General features: G+C 36.5%; 1 protein-coding gene across 1 annotated transcript in view; it reads right to left on the reverse strand.

The window, feature by feature from the left end:
* Positions 1–1350: 1350 nt before the first annotated feature.
* The window catches only part of LOC107571209 (voltage-gated potassium channel subunit beta-1), a 142886-nt gene continuing 129742 nt past the window's right edge, over positions 1351–14494 (reverse strand). The window contains exons 9-14 of the mRNA XM_016257509.1: positions 5933–6018; positions 3784–3904; positions 3548–3642; positions 3273–3393; positions 1579–1667; positions 1351–1498 (exon numbers count right to left, since the gene is read on the reverse strand). Of these exons, the coding sequence (XP_016112995.1) occupies positions 1409–1498; positions 1579–1667; positions 3273–3393; positions 3548–3642; positions 3784–3904; positions 5933–6018 (602 nt within the window). The 3' untranslated portion in view covers positions 1351–1408. The remainder of the gene's footprint in view (positions 1499–1578; positions 1668–3272; positions 3394–3547; positions 3643–3783; positions 3905–5932; positions 6019–14494) is intronic.

Below are 14494 nucleotides of genomic sequence, written 5' to 3' on the forward strand. Positions count from 1 at the left end.
AAACAGGACTTTAGTACAACTTTGTTTGTAATTTTATCATTATTCTTTTGTCTTTGAAATGTGGTGTACTGCCAAATGTACTGGCAAGCATTTATGGTAAACTAAAATGTACTTTCATGTAATTTCTATTGAAACCTATATATAATTTATTCAAATATACGTGTAATTACACATTTGTAATGGCGAAGCTGCAATTCAGTACATTTGAATATAGTAACTTTGAATGGAATAACAAACTACAGCTAAAATTATAATCAAGTATTTTACACGTGCTTTAATATGTTACTCAACACATCAAAATAATTGTACATCTTTAAAGCACAGCAAAATATTATTACAACAAAATTATTTAAAATGTACTTTAAGGTAAATATTTTCATTTGACTTCTTAAAAGTCCTATTAAGTGTATTAAGAAACATGGTCACTTGCGTGGCCTTCATTAATATTATGTTATCTAGAAGTACAGTTTTTTTTTAAATATACTTTGCAAATTTGAAGTACACTAAAGGTGCGCATTCAATACAATTAAGCACACTTCTTTTTCACAAGGGTATCGCTTTAAGTTGTTTTCCTCTAAATATCTTCCATACTGTTACTAAAAGAAAAACCAAGTCGCTCATTTATAATCAAACATTACCACAAATGCATTAGTGTGCTGGCATAATATACTTTATGCATGTCAGATCAACTCTAATACTGTATATTTATACTGCAGTGCGTATTGAGGTCAGTTTATAATACAGTTGCATGTTCAGTAAGCATGTATTCATAGTTTTATGCTACCCTCGTTCAAGTAATTTCCTATAGTTTAGATGTGTGCATTTATTTATTTTCTACCACATGTACCTGTGGCTCACATTATAAAGCAAACACGCATAATCTCTTTAAAATATCCCTCATACAATATCAATACAGGCATTCTTGCACAGGCAAAACAGCTTGAATCTTTGTGAATGCACATTGCTCCACTGCGTCTGTATTCTACAGTCTGTGAAACAGGTTTGCAGTTGCTTCGTTTAAACACAAGAGGGCGATATGCTCTGTTCCTCCATTCTGTGTGCTAATACAGCCAGACATCATGGTGGCTGATGGTTTTCAGAGCAGAGGCCAAGAACGGGTGTTTATAAGGTTCATAGATCACATTTGTGAGTGAAGCTCTCCTGCAAGGTGCCATGACAAGGTGACACCTGGACACCAATCGAGGGGATTCTTGCAGTTGTGTTTGCGTGCAAAGGCACACTAGCAGAAACAGAGGGGATGCAGGTACAGGTTATGGAGGACGGCACTCTAAGTGCTTCAGAGAGAAGTCAGACCGATGATGAAAACTGATTCAGAACAGGACCCACTGGTGGCATGAACACTGCTACATACATATCTTTCTTCACCCTGAGCCTGTGTCCAGAGCCTCTAGGACCGATAGTCCTTCTTACTGTATGGCCTGTTCCCAAGTATATGATCAATGTCTGAGACCACGTGGGATGTCATCTTTGGAAGAAACTGAATGTGCAAAAAATCAGTCAGGGAACTTCTGAAAAAATGAATCGATGCATAGAAAATCAAGAGATTCATTTCCTCACCTGTATGGCTCCCAGGTTTTCAGTTAGCTGCTCTGCATTTGAAGTTCCTAATAGTACAGAGCTCACTCCCTCATTCCGCAGACACCAGGCTGGAGAGAAAAAGTGACAAAAGAAGTCTTTAAAACAATCTTCTCAGCAGATTACAATTTTTGGACATTAGGTGGCAAAATAGAACTAAAAGTAAGTTGTGTTTGGTCATTTTTTTGTTTTGTTGGCATTTATCTTATTTTTGTCCTGCACCTGAGCCTTGGGTTTTTTTTGGGATGTGCACACTTTTTTTTGTATTTTTGACTTTGAGGAATTCAAAAGTACATCTCATGAATTCTGAGTATTATATAAACACAACTGTTTAAAAGTTTGAGTTGGTAAGATTTTGTCATGTTTTTGTCTATGTTAAATATTAAATCTATATTAAACCTTGATTGTGTCAGTGTAGCAAATGTTTTACAACACCTCTCAGCAATAATTTAAAGGGGTCATATGATACTTTTTAAAAGATCATTATTTTGTGTATTTGGTGTAACAGAATATGTTGACATGCTTTAATGTTCAAAAAACACATTATTTTTCAAATACTGTACATCAATGTTGGTCCTCTATGCCCCGCCTCTCTCAAACGCTTCGTTTTCTACAAAGTCCCTCCTTCCGACAAGCGCAGTCATCTCTGATTGGCCAGCTGACCCAGTGCATTGTGATTGGCCGAACACCGCAAGCACTCGTCAGAAATGTAACTCCCCTTACCATAATCGCCAGCTTCATCTTTCAAAATAAATGTAAAGACAGTAAATAATGTAATTAGTTTTACCATCAGTTCAAGCCCGAAAGGGGAACGGAGTCGCGTGACAGACAGGAGTGATGAAGCTGGTCTCTCTCGTTCTCTCTCTCACACACACGTGCGCGCACACACACACACACACGATGCGCAAAACTCCGCATTTGAACAGTCAATAGCAAATACTTAAGCTAATAACAAAACAGTAGCTGAACAGCGTCTCCCTGACATGCTGTTTCAACACTAACTGCGGTTACTGAAACCACGCCTTCTTTCTTTGCATGAACATTTGGGTGGCATTATGCAAATATTTCCACATAGTGAGGTAGATATGTGGGGGCGTGTTAGAACGAGCCATTTTAGGGGGGGCGTGGCAGAGTCTTAACTTTGATAAAGAATATCTCTTTGGTTTTGAGACTTTAGTCTTTGCAACTTCAGGGATCTTATCTATGCACAATCAGCTTGTAACACTCCAAAGAGAAAGGAAAACTTGAAAACGCATCATATGACCCCTTTAAAGTAGCACTATGTAACTTTTGGCGCTCTAGCGGTTAATAAACAGAACTGCACACATCCCGCGGAAGAACATTCCAACCAGAGCTACTTCTCTAAGTTTATGTCTATGGCGATTCACGCAGGTATGTGTTACTCCGCAGCGGTGACAACCCGACCAGGCTACAATAGTCCAAATATAAGTACTTAATGTAAGTGTACCGTAGTGATTCGGAATAAGACAAAAACGCGGTTTGGAAGATGAATTCATGATGTACTCGCTCATTATATACATTTTGCACATTTTGAACACAGAAAAAGTTACATAGTGCTGCTTTAAGAACAAGAACCAAAACCTGCATGAGCTCTGCTCTGCTCAAAAGTCTACATGAACTGGCAGCTCCACTAGTGTTGATAGGAGAAGTCTTACCAACAGCGAGCTGAGGCAAAGTGCAGCCCAGCTTCTCAGCAATATGACTGAGTTCTTTCAGCTTTGCCTGCTGCTTTCGTCCATCCTCACTGACTATCTTGTCTTTCAGCCACTGGTATGACTTCAAGACAAAAAGACAAGAAAAGTAGATGAGTTGAGTCAGATAGGAAGAAGCACAAAAAATACATATTTGATTTGTCATCATGTATATGCAGCAGCAGGTTTCTAGAAAATTCTAGCAATTTATAATTAAGTTTGTCTTTAACTCTGGGTACCTTCATAGCTGCCCTGGAGGATTCTGGGATACCATTTTCATACTTTCCAGTGATGATCCCACATGCCAAAGGTGACCATGTCATGGCGCCCACACCTACAGTCCCCCACAGAATCAAGGTAATATTTATGAACTATATGAGCAGCTGCTGCATGCTCTCACTGATGAATTCTCTAAATTTGACAGTATCATATTCACTGAGATTGAGTGAGTAAATGCTGATTGATTGACACCTGCCTATCTTATGGTAGAGCTCAGGCAGCTGCACCTCGACCTTCTCCCTCTGGAAGAGATGATACTCAGCCTGCTCACACACTGGAGGAATCAGGTTAAACTGCCTTGCTACAGAATATGCTTCCTAGAAAGAGAGGATAAAAATTACATTACACTTTCATATCAAAATATATACAGTGTGTACAATATATTTGTAATATCTAGAATTTCAACATATTATCTACACATTCTTTCTTAACTTATCTAGTGGACCATCAGATTAGCAGGTATTGCAGATATTATACTTGCTGGTTTAGTTTAAAATATTTACAGAAATGCTTGTTTTCTCAGCGTGAGCTTATGTCAGTTTCAAATACTTATTACTATTCTTCAATCTAAAATTTCACATTTTTATTATCGCTGATAGGTAGAAAGGGAACAATAAGACCACATTCAGGCAAGACTGAAAGGTTAAAATGTGTTCTCATAAACAGTACTGTTCAAATATTTTAGTTGGCAAGATGCTTTTAAAAGAAGTCAAGTCTCATGCTCACCAAAGCTGCATTTATATGATCAAAAAAATGTTTTTAAGTTGGCTTGAGAAAGCCTAGCCTGAAAGTTTGAAGCAGTTGTAAAAGCTTGAAGTTTGAAAGTTTAGATAGATTAGACAGGCGTTGCTAGCATGTTGCTAGCATGATTTAGCATGATTAGCATGCTGCTAGCATGTTTTTAGCATGATTAGCATGTTGCTAGCATTTTTTAGCAAGATTTAGCAAGTTTTACTAGGATAGTCATTAAGCTTTGCTAGTGATAGACATCAGTCTATAAGTCTTACTGTACAAAAGTTTTGACCCCCTAATTGAAAGTCTATGGGACTTTTCGTAGTTTAATGAAAAATTTAACGAAAACGTTTAACGAAAATCGTAAGTCCGATCAGTCAGAAAAGATATAGCACACCGAGTCAGACCAGTCTGAAGGTCTGACCTGAGTTTGGTGGTTGTAGCTTGAAAACTCTTGGAGGAGATACAGTCCTAATTTAGTCTCAGAAGAAGCAGTAGCTTAACTAGCATTTCAGTAAGTTGGCTTTCTCAAGCCAACATAATAACAATAACTGTGATAGCAACTATAACTGTGATGGCAAAGCTGAATTTCTTTCAGATCCTTCAGAAATCATTTTAATATACTGACATTGTTGAAAACAACTGTGATTAATATTTTTGTGGAGACTGTGATCCATTTTTTTCATTATTCTTTGATGAACAGAAAATTCAGTACAGCAATTACTTGAAACAGAAATATTTTGTAATATTATAAATGTATTTACTGCCACTTTTGAGCAATTTAATGCATCCTTGCTAAATAAAAGTATGAATTATTAAAAAAAACATTACTAAACAAATTTTTGAATAATATAATATAATATAATTTAATTATATATATATATATATATATAATTTTTCCTATGTAATAATGGTGGAACTGTTCAATAGCTTTTCTGTAGTCAGGTCTTTAGGTATGTGCACCCTGAGAAATACTGACTGTAATAAAATTGACAGCTAGTCCTGGTTTCCCCTATACAGTCTATAGTATATCATATGATTGCTGACAAACCCATCGACTCCTTGTTTGCATATGCATGTACAGAGCTCATTACAGACTGTGAACACATGTCCTATTTGAGGGAGTATGTTTCCGTGGAATAGATCTGAGGTGACACCAGAACATGGTATTTTTACAGTCACACAAATTACAGCTCATCAGTGTGTGTCCTCTCTGTAAAAACCCTGATCAAGCCTCCATTTATCACCCATGAATTAATAATGTCAGTGCTTAATTACAACATATCAGTTTGGGCCAACTTGCTTTGTGCTACACTGCAATTACAGCAACATACAGTACTGCAAAACACTGGCTTCAGTCAAAGGGCTAAAAATATGTGAGGTGGCCAATATACAGTACACTATCGAGGAGCTGAGATACAAGAGGGCATTTTGTTATCTCTGCAAACACTGTTTGCTCCTGAATTCAGTCCTATAGATTTAATCATCAGTGATCAGTAATACTCTCATCTCATGTAAGTGATACACTTGAATTCTCTTGAAATGCTGTGCCCTGCAGGGTGACATGTTAAAAGTTTTGCATGACAAATGTTGTTTAGAAAAATGTTACTTACCATTATTTCCATAGCTGTCCATCGTGAGGTCCCCCAGTACATGGACATGCCTTGGTTTATCACGTAGGTCATGGCTCTGACAATTTCTGCAGAGAAGATTTTCAAATTATGTTATTACACTTGTAAAAAAGAAGCAAATATAATTTTATTGAATGTGCACCTGTAGTGTACTTCAAATCTTAACAGTATTTATAAAAAAACATTTGCAGAAAATATAATTTTAATGAAATAAAAGACCACTTAATTGCACTTTCATGTCTGTGTACACTTTCATGACTGTTTCGTAACACACTTTTAAATTAAAATATTTATTTTACAGTACATTTGTAATCATTGTTTTAATCATCTTTTCTCATGCTTTAAAGAAGTACTTACTTTGATGTAGACTAACATACTAAATCACATATTAAATACTTGATTATAGTTTTAACTGTAGTGTGTTGTTATTCAATATTACCTTTAAAATGTTTATATTTTAAATGTAGTAAACTGCTTTATCATTATAAATGTGTAATAACAAATATAGTTAAAAACATTACATACAAAGCTCAGTAGAAATTCAATTAAAGTAGATTTTAGTTACACTTTATTTTGAAAGTCCACTTTAGACATTCTACTAATTATAAGTAAATTTGCAACTGCATGTCAACTAACTAGAATTTTGTTAAGTTAAGTTTAAAGTCCATAAAAATAAATATATATACTGTGTTAATATGAAGGAATTTTCAGTATTGGTGTTTTCCCATATTTTGTATGCATTCATGCAGAAAATATCCAGTAACTTCTACAGATTTTTTTTTTTTACAGAAAATGTGTGCCATCTTAGACTTCAGGTGGTGACTTATGGTGCTTTTCCACTGCGTGGTACGACTCGGCTCGGTACGGCTCGGCACGGCATGGTTCGGCTCGGCATGTTTTGCGTTTCCACTGCAGTTCAGTACTGCTTTAGAGTGGGCGGGATTATTCATATGTCGTTATAGTCGCGCCGCCTCTACTGCCGCGACTCCTAAAAAAAATTGTTCATTCCGCGTCGCCCCATCAAGCTCTCGCTGGATCCGCTCCTCTGCTATCAACGAGAGGAACGTCTGTTCTTCCACAACAGACAACAAAACTTTTTGGTTGTTAAAAAAAAGGTGCGCTCATTCAAAACAGTTGCGTTTGATCCTTCGCTGGCTGTGCTGATTTAAATCTAGCGTTTTTTTGTGTTTGTGTCGCAAGTTCGGTGACGCAGGTAATGACGATTCTCTCCAGCCAATCCGTGATCAGCAGAGTTTACACGTCACGTTTTGGTAATGGTACGGTTCACTTGGAACCCCAACCGAAGTGGTACTAAAAAAAGTACCCAGTGGAAAACCCCCCAAAAGTGAACCGTACCGAGCCGTACCGTGCCGTACCATGCAGTCGAAAAGCGCCACTAAAGTCCCCATGAAATCAAAATTACAGTTTTTGGGGTGTTAGTATCAATATGTTAGTCTTAAGGTTATCTACAAGGCAGTGTGCTCCAAAACAGTGACAAAATTCGCATTTAGAAGATATAAGCATTCAAAGTCAAAGTCCGTCTTTTTGACATCACATCGTACTTCAGCTTCTCATCAAACTTTCTGTCCAATCAAATGCTCTCTAGAATCCGAAGTGCCCGCCCCTACACTATAAAATAGACGTTGAAGCTGCTTGATATGTCCCGCCCTGTCTTCCTGTTTCAGTTAAAATGACGTCAACACATAGAGTAATGCTGAGTGTTTCTAAGCATTTCAGGGGGCCTTTAATCTGGTATTGTACAATATAGTTTCATTCACTGTGTGTCTCAGCTTGGGTGGATTATGTTCAGCTTGACGTACTTTTGTGTGGTTTCACTTAATTCAATAAGTGCACTCATGAGGAACAAAAAGGAATGATAAAGTACAGTGTAACTTTATATTCCCTTCAGCCTTTACCCTGCTGATGAAATTGTAATCAGGTAAGAAACAAAACGCGAGAAAGCAAGGCCGAGAGAGTCAGGGGACTGCAGAGCCACTGAGGAACTTTAATATGCACTGCACACAGTGAGAAGCGCTAAACTCTGGACACTTTTCACGTCAATGCAGCAGAAAAGCACTGCATAGTGATCTGCCTGCCCATACCTATGAGACAGACAGCGAGAGAGAGAGAGGCATCCACATCTGTCCCATGTTTAAAGATAAGTACCAGAAATGATTAAGGAGTCTAGGCTTGCAATTTTCGAGGCACTTTCAAAATAGAATGTGTGGTGAGTGAGAGGAAAAGGTTAATGCTTTATCACATTTGAAAACAACATACCACCTTCACTAAACCCTACCTAAACCTAACATATAATGTGGATCAGCACCTAGAAAGGACCTCCACAGCCCTGAAAGACAGCGGAGACCAGGACAACTAGATGAGCCCCAGATACAAATCCCCTGTAAAGACCTTGTCTCAGACGACCACCGGGACAAGACCACAGGAACCAGATGAGTCCTCTGCACAATGTGACATTGCTGCAGCCTTGAATTGAACTGCTGGTTTCGTCTGGTCAGAGAAGAACTGGCCCCTCGACTGAGCCTGGTTTCTCCCAAGGTTTTTTCTCCATTCTGTCACCGATGGAGTTTTGGTTCCTTGCTGCTGTTGCCTCTGGCTTGCTTAGTTGGGGACACTTCATTTCCCGCGATATCGTTGACTTGATTGCAAATGATTGCAAAGATACTATTTAAACTGAACTGAGCTGGATGATGACATCACTGAATTGAATGATGAACTGTCTTTAACTGAAAAATGAGTGTTTACTATTGTCATTTTGCATTATTGACACACTATTTTCTTAATTAATGCTATTCAGTTGCTTTGACACAATCTGTATTGTTAAAAGCGCTATATAAATAAAGGTGACTTGACTTGACATATAATGTTAACAAAAGCAAACGTGAGATTTATTACAGCAACCATGCCATTTTAGCTTGCTTCTTTAAGTCTTTGAGCTCTTCTATTGAGTGTTATGACTCATGTTTCACAAGTTCAGTGCTGTACCAGGTGAGCTACCGAGCAAGTTTACTATGTCAGAAAAGTAACTGGTTATGTGATGCAATTGTCAGTTAAAAATGTTAGTTGAAGTGTTGAGGTCATAACATAGTATTATGCAAGGAACTGTGTGAAAATATGTTTTTGTTAATGAATAATCTTCCCCTGTAATAATAATTTGTTTTTAAAGGAATAAAACAACAGAGATAATTTAAGATGGAAACTGCAGTGAATTGCATGTACATTTTTGGAGTTTATCAAAAATGTAGCTAGAGTATGGAGATAGAGTTGTTGCATAATTCCAAATAAATATATTATAATCCACAAATAAATGTAAAGAAGATTAACAAAAAATATAACATATTGACAAATAAACAGAATGAGATCCACAAAAAAAAAATCTTAGCATTTCACAAACATGAATTAAATTCACAAATAAATAAAATGAGAATAAAAAACACATTCACAAATATCTGACAACTTTGCCTGGCATTCCTTTGTGAATAAGGTCCTGTGCATTTGTAGAATCGCTGCATGCATTTGTGGATCGTTCCCCGTACATTTGTGAATGGCTTTCTGTACATTTGTGGATCGCTGAAATATTTCTGGCGTCAAGATGCTGACAAACCCACAAATGCATGGACCTCAGCGTCTACTCAAGCCAATCAAATAGCAGCCACATCTCGCTGACCAATCGTAGCATGTTCTTGCTATAGCCAATCACATTTTGCTTTACAATCAGGGCAGGAGCAGATTCATTTTGCACCCCTGTAAGAAACTGCATTATGGTCATTTCAAGTTCTATAGCTTCTTACAGTTATATATTAAAACATATTTCAGATGACAGACATCATAAAGTGATTTTGTAGGATTTCTAACAAGGCACTGAATGAACACTCATTTAATATTCTTTCAGCAAATGGACTCAATTTAGGGTTTAATAGGCAGACTCAATGGGTGAAGTGAACTGGTAAGGTTGTCATTAACCTTGTGTTTGTAACAAATAATCGTTTTTACATCTTTTGTTTGGGGAAAATGTAAAAACAGTATAGGGTAGTAGCACTTAAAAATCAATCAAGGATTGACGGTTGGCAGGAACTGTGTTGGATTTCATGAGTCTGAGTAAGTAGTGATGGAGTCAAAGCTGAAAAGCTTGTTAAAGTAGAGAAGTCTGGAACAAATGGCTGAGTCAGGGTGACCTTGGCATCCAGCGCAAAGCTTTGAAATATTACTAAGCCCTGAATGCTACAAAACAGAACAGCTCTAAATGGTACATACATTACCAGAGGGCCATGCTGATCCGCCTCTAACAAGAGAATATTGATTGAGCCCACGAAAAGAGCGAATATGAAAATCTTTTGAAAATCTCCTTTTTGGCTTTACATGGTGCTATAGGTAAGCTATTTCAGCCATGCTAACTTGCTAACTCCAAACTCCATCCTCCACAGACACATCAGCAAACCTGAACTGTATCCGAATATGCATATATTGAAAGACAGTAGCTATATGGAAAGAGTAGTATGACAAATTCACAGTGGAGGAGTTGCGAATGGCAGAGAAATGATGCAACTGACAGCGCAAAGCCCACAGTATACGTCTGTGTTTGTATACAGTGCGAGTGATGCACATTTTTATCAACAGCATGGTATGTCCGCACTGTATGCCTGCAGTCCGATTTTTCTACAACATACACTTAGCTTGCACAAGGCTTTTTTGCACTTATAGTGCCCAGGCCTATAGTTTCACAGTTAAAAAAGAAACCGATGAGACGGAACAACAACATACTCAGACCCAGACACAAAACAAGGATGAAACTTTTTATTGCACATGTGTCGAGCACATGTGTTCATGCATGCTATCAAATGGAGTATACTAACTGAAAGGCTATGAGTTCGGCTGTCAAAACTGAAGTATACTGTGGGCTTAAGTCACATGACAATGGCAACGTGTTGGTGTTGTGTCTACGTATTTCATTAATTTGATACACATCTATACTAATAGAGCATCGTTTTTTAATGGTCACAGAAGAAGTCCTCATTAAATTTACAGGTAGTACCTACTCATACAGTATATGATTTCGGACGCAACAAGCCTGCATAAAATGATTCACAGTCAGAGAGTGTTTCTGATTGGCTAAAGAGTGACTTTTTTGCTGCTTACAGAGTTTAGGGCTGTCACACATACATTACAAATTCTCAGGACACCTATTACAGTGATATCAGCCAGGTAGTATTGGACATTTTACGCAAGGTATTTAAAAAAGCCTAGCATCTTTAAAAGCTATAAAAGCATAAACTGGCTTGAATTCCTCTATGGTTAATGTTGTGGTCACACTACACTTTGAGCATGCAAAATTTATTTGGATGATGCACCGGTCGTGATATAACGTCACACTCTGCAATATCTTTTTAAAAACTTAAATTCAACACATAACAAATAATAATAAATCCAAAATGTAAAAACAAACAATCTACTCCACTACTACAATCTCCACTAAAATGTTTCTAGCAATGCAGGGTCAATGTAATTGATAAGACACTGCATCTTCTCATTGCAGGTGAATGTGTTGTGCTTCAGCACTGCCACTAGAGGCACTGTAGGGGGGTTAGTGCAAATTCATGTTTATTCCAATTCTTTGGTCAGTTTTCTCTTTTAGATCAAATACTGTTATTGTAGTGCAACTGTTTAAAAACAATTTTGTTGAGCATGTAGGTTAAAACGAATTAAACTGTTGTTGCCGCATCAGTAAATCAAGAATGCAAATCAAGTAGCCTATAGACTACGATACTTGCAATGTATTTGCATCTATTCTGGCTTTACTCTTTGTTATTGATCAGCAGAAAAACTATTTTGAAGCTGATCGCTCTTGTTCTGTCTTTCATATTCTCTGTCTTCCTCTATTACTATCTGTTCTTCTCTCTTCTTTGCGTGTGTTTAAGCATATGTCTGGACTTAATAGGATGGATAAACGAAAGAGAGAAGCTGTTGTTGCAACAGCTGGTAATTTCTTCATGAGTACTGAAGGTCAAAGAGGCTGGCTCACTTATCTTTCTTCTCATTTTGCTCTTCTGAGAATAAACCTCTCAATTAAAAAAATGGCACCAGTAGCAGATACTAATTTTAATGAACTATCCTCACATTTTCTCCAAATCACTTTTGGTGAATTTGTTTCTCTCTGTCTCTACCTCACATGTTGTACCTGGCTTACAGTGTTCAAGAGATTTTGCTATCCTGTGGTTTGTACCAAAAACACATTATTAAACAGTAGATTAGATTTTCAGGCTAACTGCACTTGAAGCTTTGGGCAGCACAGAGCTTTTAACTGCAGCATGGTAGCCTTTGTGCCATTGTGTACTTTGGGCAGAAGTAAGAAGTCTGGTTATTAAGCATTTTTACCATGATGGCACCCCGAGGACTGCACTTAATTGTAGCCCTGTTGTCATGAATACATCTTTCAGAGAACTTAGATGGATGTGCCTGCAGGACACCAACCCTTTTAGTCGGACACACTCACACACACTTTTTTTGTATATGGCTTTTGAAGCAGTATTGTCATCGCTAACTTCTCCACATTTTCCAGAGAGTGTCCCAAAGTGCTTTGTTGAAGGTCAAGTAAATTCCTTTAAGAGGAAACTTGTATGAATGACTAAACCTACCAAAGTCTACTAAAGTCTTAAAAATATACCCCAAACACTTTTCATGCACTACCGTTCAAAAGTTTGGGGTTTTTATTTATTTTTTGTTCAATAATACTTTTATTCAGCAGGAATACATTAAATTGATCAAAAATGACACTAGCCATGTTTCCATTACCCTTTTCTTATGCACATTTTGAAGTATTGCATCAGAAATGAGTGATGGAATCGCCAAATTAAAATAAAAAAATCCCTTAATTTGCATTTTTTTTACGCTCGCTTTAGGTGTTTTTTTACTTTATTTACTTGTAAATTGTGAAGAGTTAATGTGAATAATGGGACATGGAAATGCATTTACCGAATAAATTCCTCCATGTGCATCAAAAAGTCATGTGACTTTGCGTGATGGGACATATAAATTGACTAGCCAGTGGACCGATCTCATTGCACAGCTTCTTAAATGTTGTTATGGACATTCTTAAATGCCCGACCAAAGTCTGTCGTCAAAGTATTTCTGTACAATTGCCTCACAGAACTGTCTTGACTGCATTCCCAAACAGCAGGCATCCACCTCCAAAAGCAATGACTGCATTTATTGTGTTTCATTTGCACGTTCTGAGGCGCAAGTATTTTATTATATATGAAAATGATTATATTCAGTGGCTTTTCCTACTTATCTTAGTGATATTTAATGCCAGTTTATCAAGAAGTGAAGTTTTTTTTTTTTGACTTGGATGGAAACGGTGCTTATTCGCAAATGTTTTATGAGATATTCCAATTTTGCGCATAAGTTAAATTCGCGACTTTGGATGGAAACCCAGCTACTGAAGACATTAATAATAAAATATTTATATTTCAAATAAATGATGTTTTTGCACTTTCTATTCATCAAAGTATTCTGTTTTTATATATTATACATATTAAGCATTTGTATTTTATACATATTAAGCAGCACAACTGTTATTAATAAACATTAATAAAATGTGACCCTGGACCACAAAACCAGTCATAAGGGTCAATTTTATGAAATTGAGATTTATACATCATCTAAAAGATGAATAAATAAGCTTTCCATTGATGTATGGTTTGTTAGGATAGGACAATATTTGGCCGAGATGCAACTATTTGAAAATCTGGAATCTGAGGATGCAAAAAAATCAAAATAAAGAGAAAATCGCATTTAAAGTTATCCAAATGAAGTTCTTAGCAATGCATATTACTAATTAAAAAATAAAGTTTTGATATATTTACAGTAGCAAATTTACAAAATATTTCTTTATTTAATATCCAAATGATTTTTGTCATAAAAGAAAAATCGAAAATTTTGACCCATACAATGTTTTTTGGCTATTGATAAAAATATACCCAAGCGACTTAAGACGGTTTTTGTGGTCCAGGGTCACATATAAGAAAATCTTGAGCAGTATAGAATTATAAGTATTTCTGAAGGATCATGTAAATGGAGAAATGGAGACTTCTTTGCCATTGCATGAATAAAAATTACATTTTAAAATACACTGAAAAAGGAAAACATTTATTTTAAACTGTAATAATATTTCACAATATTACTGTTTTACTGGATGTTGTGATCAAATAAGTGCAGCACTGTTTGACTAGCTCTATTAATACATTTAACATTCACACATAGTGTTCAAATTGGGATCTGTAATATATTCTGTTTTAAAAGAATTATCTTCTGCTCAGCAAGACTGCCTTTATTTGTACAGTGAAAAAATACATGCCTGATTCAAGTCTCAAAAATGGCCAAAAAATATTATTTTACTAACTTATTATTTTTAAGTTAAATTGTGCTTTGTTGGTATAATGTCAGCTAGAATGTTAAAAGAGACATATTATGCCCTTTTTTACAATATGTAATATAAGTCTCTGGTGTCCCCAGAATGTGTCTGTGAAG

This window comes from Sinocyclocheilus grahami, unplaced genomic scaffold, assembly GCF_001515645.1.
Source record: "Sinocyclocheilus grahami isolate Dianchi unplaced genomic scaffold, SAMN03320097.WGS_v1.1 scaffold1565.1, whole genome shotgun sequence".
In the NCBI taxonomy this organism is placed as follows: Eukaryota; Metazoa; Chordata; class Actinopteri; order Cypriniformes; family Cyprinidae; genus Sinocyclocheilus; species Sinocyclocheilus grahami.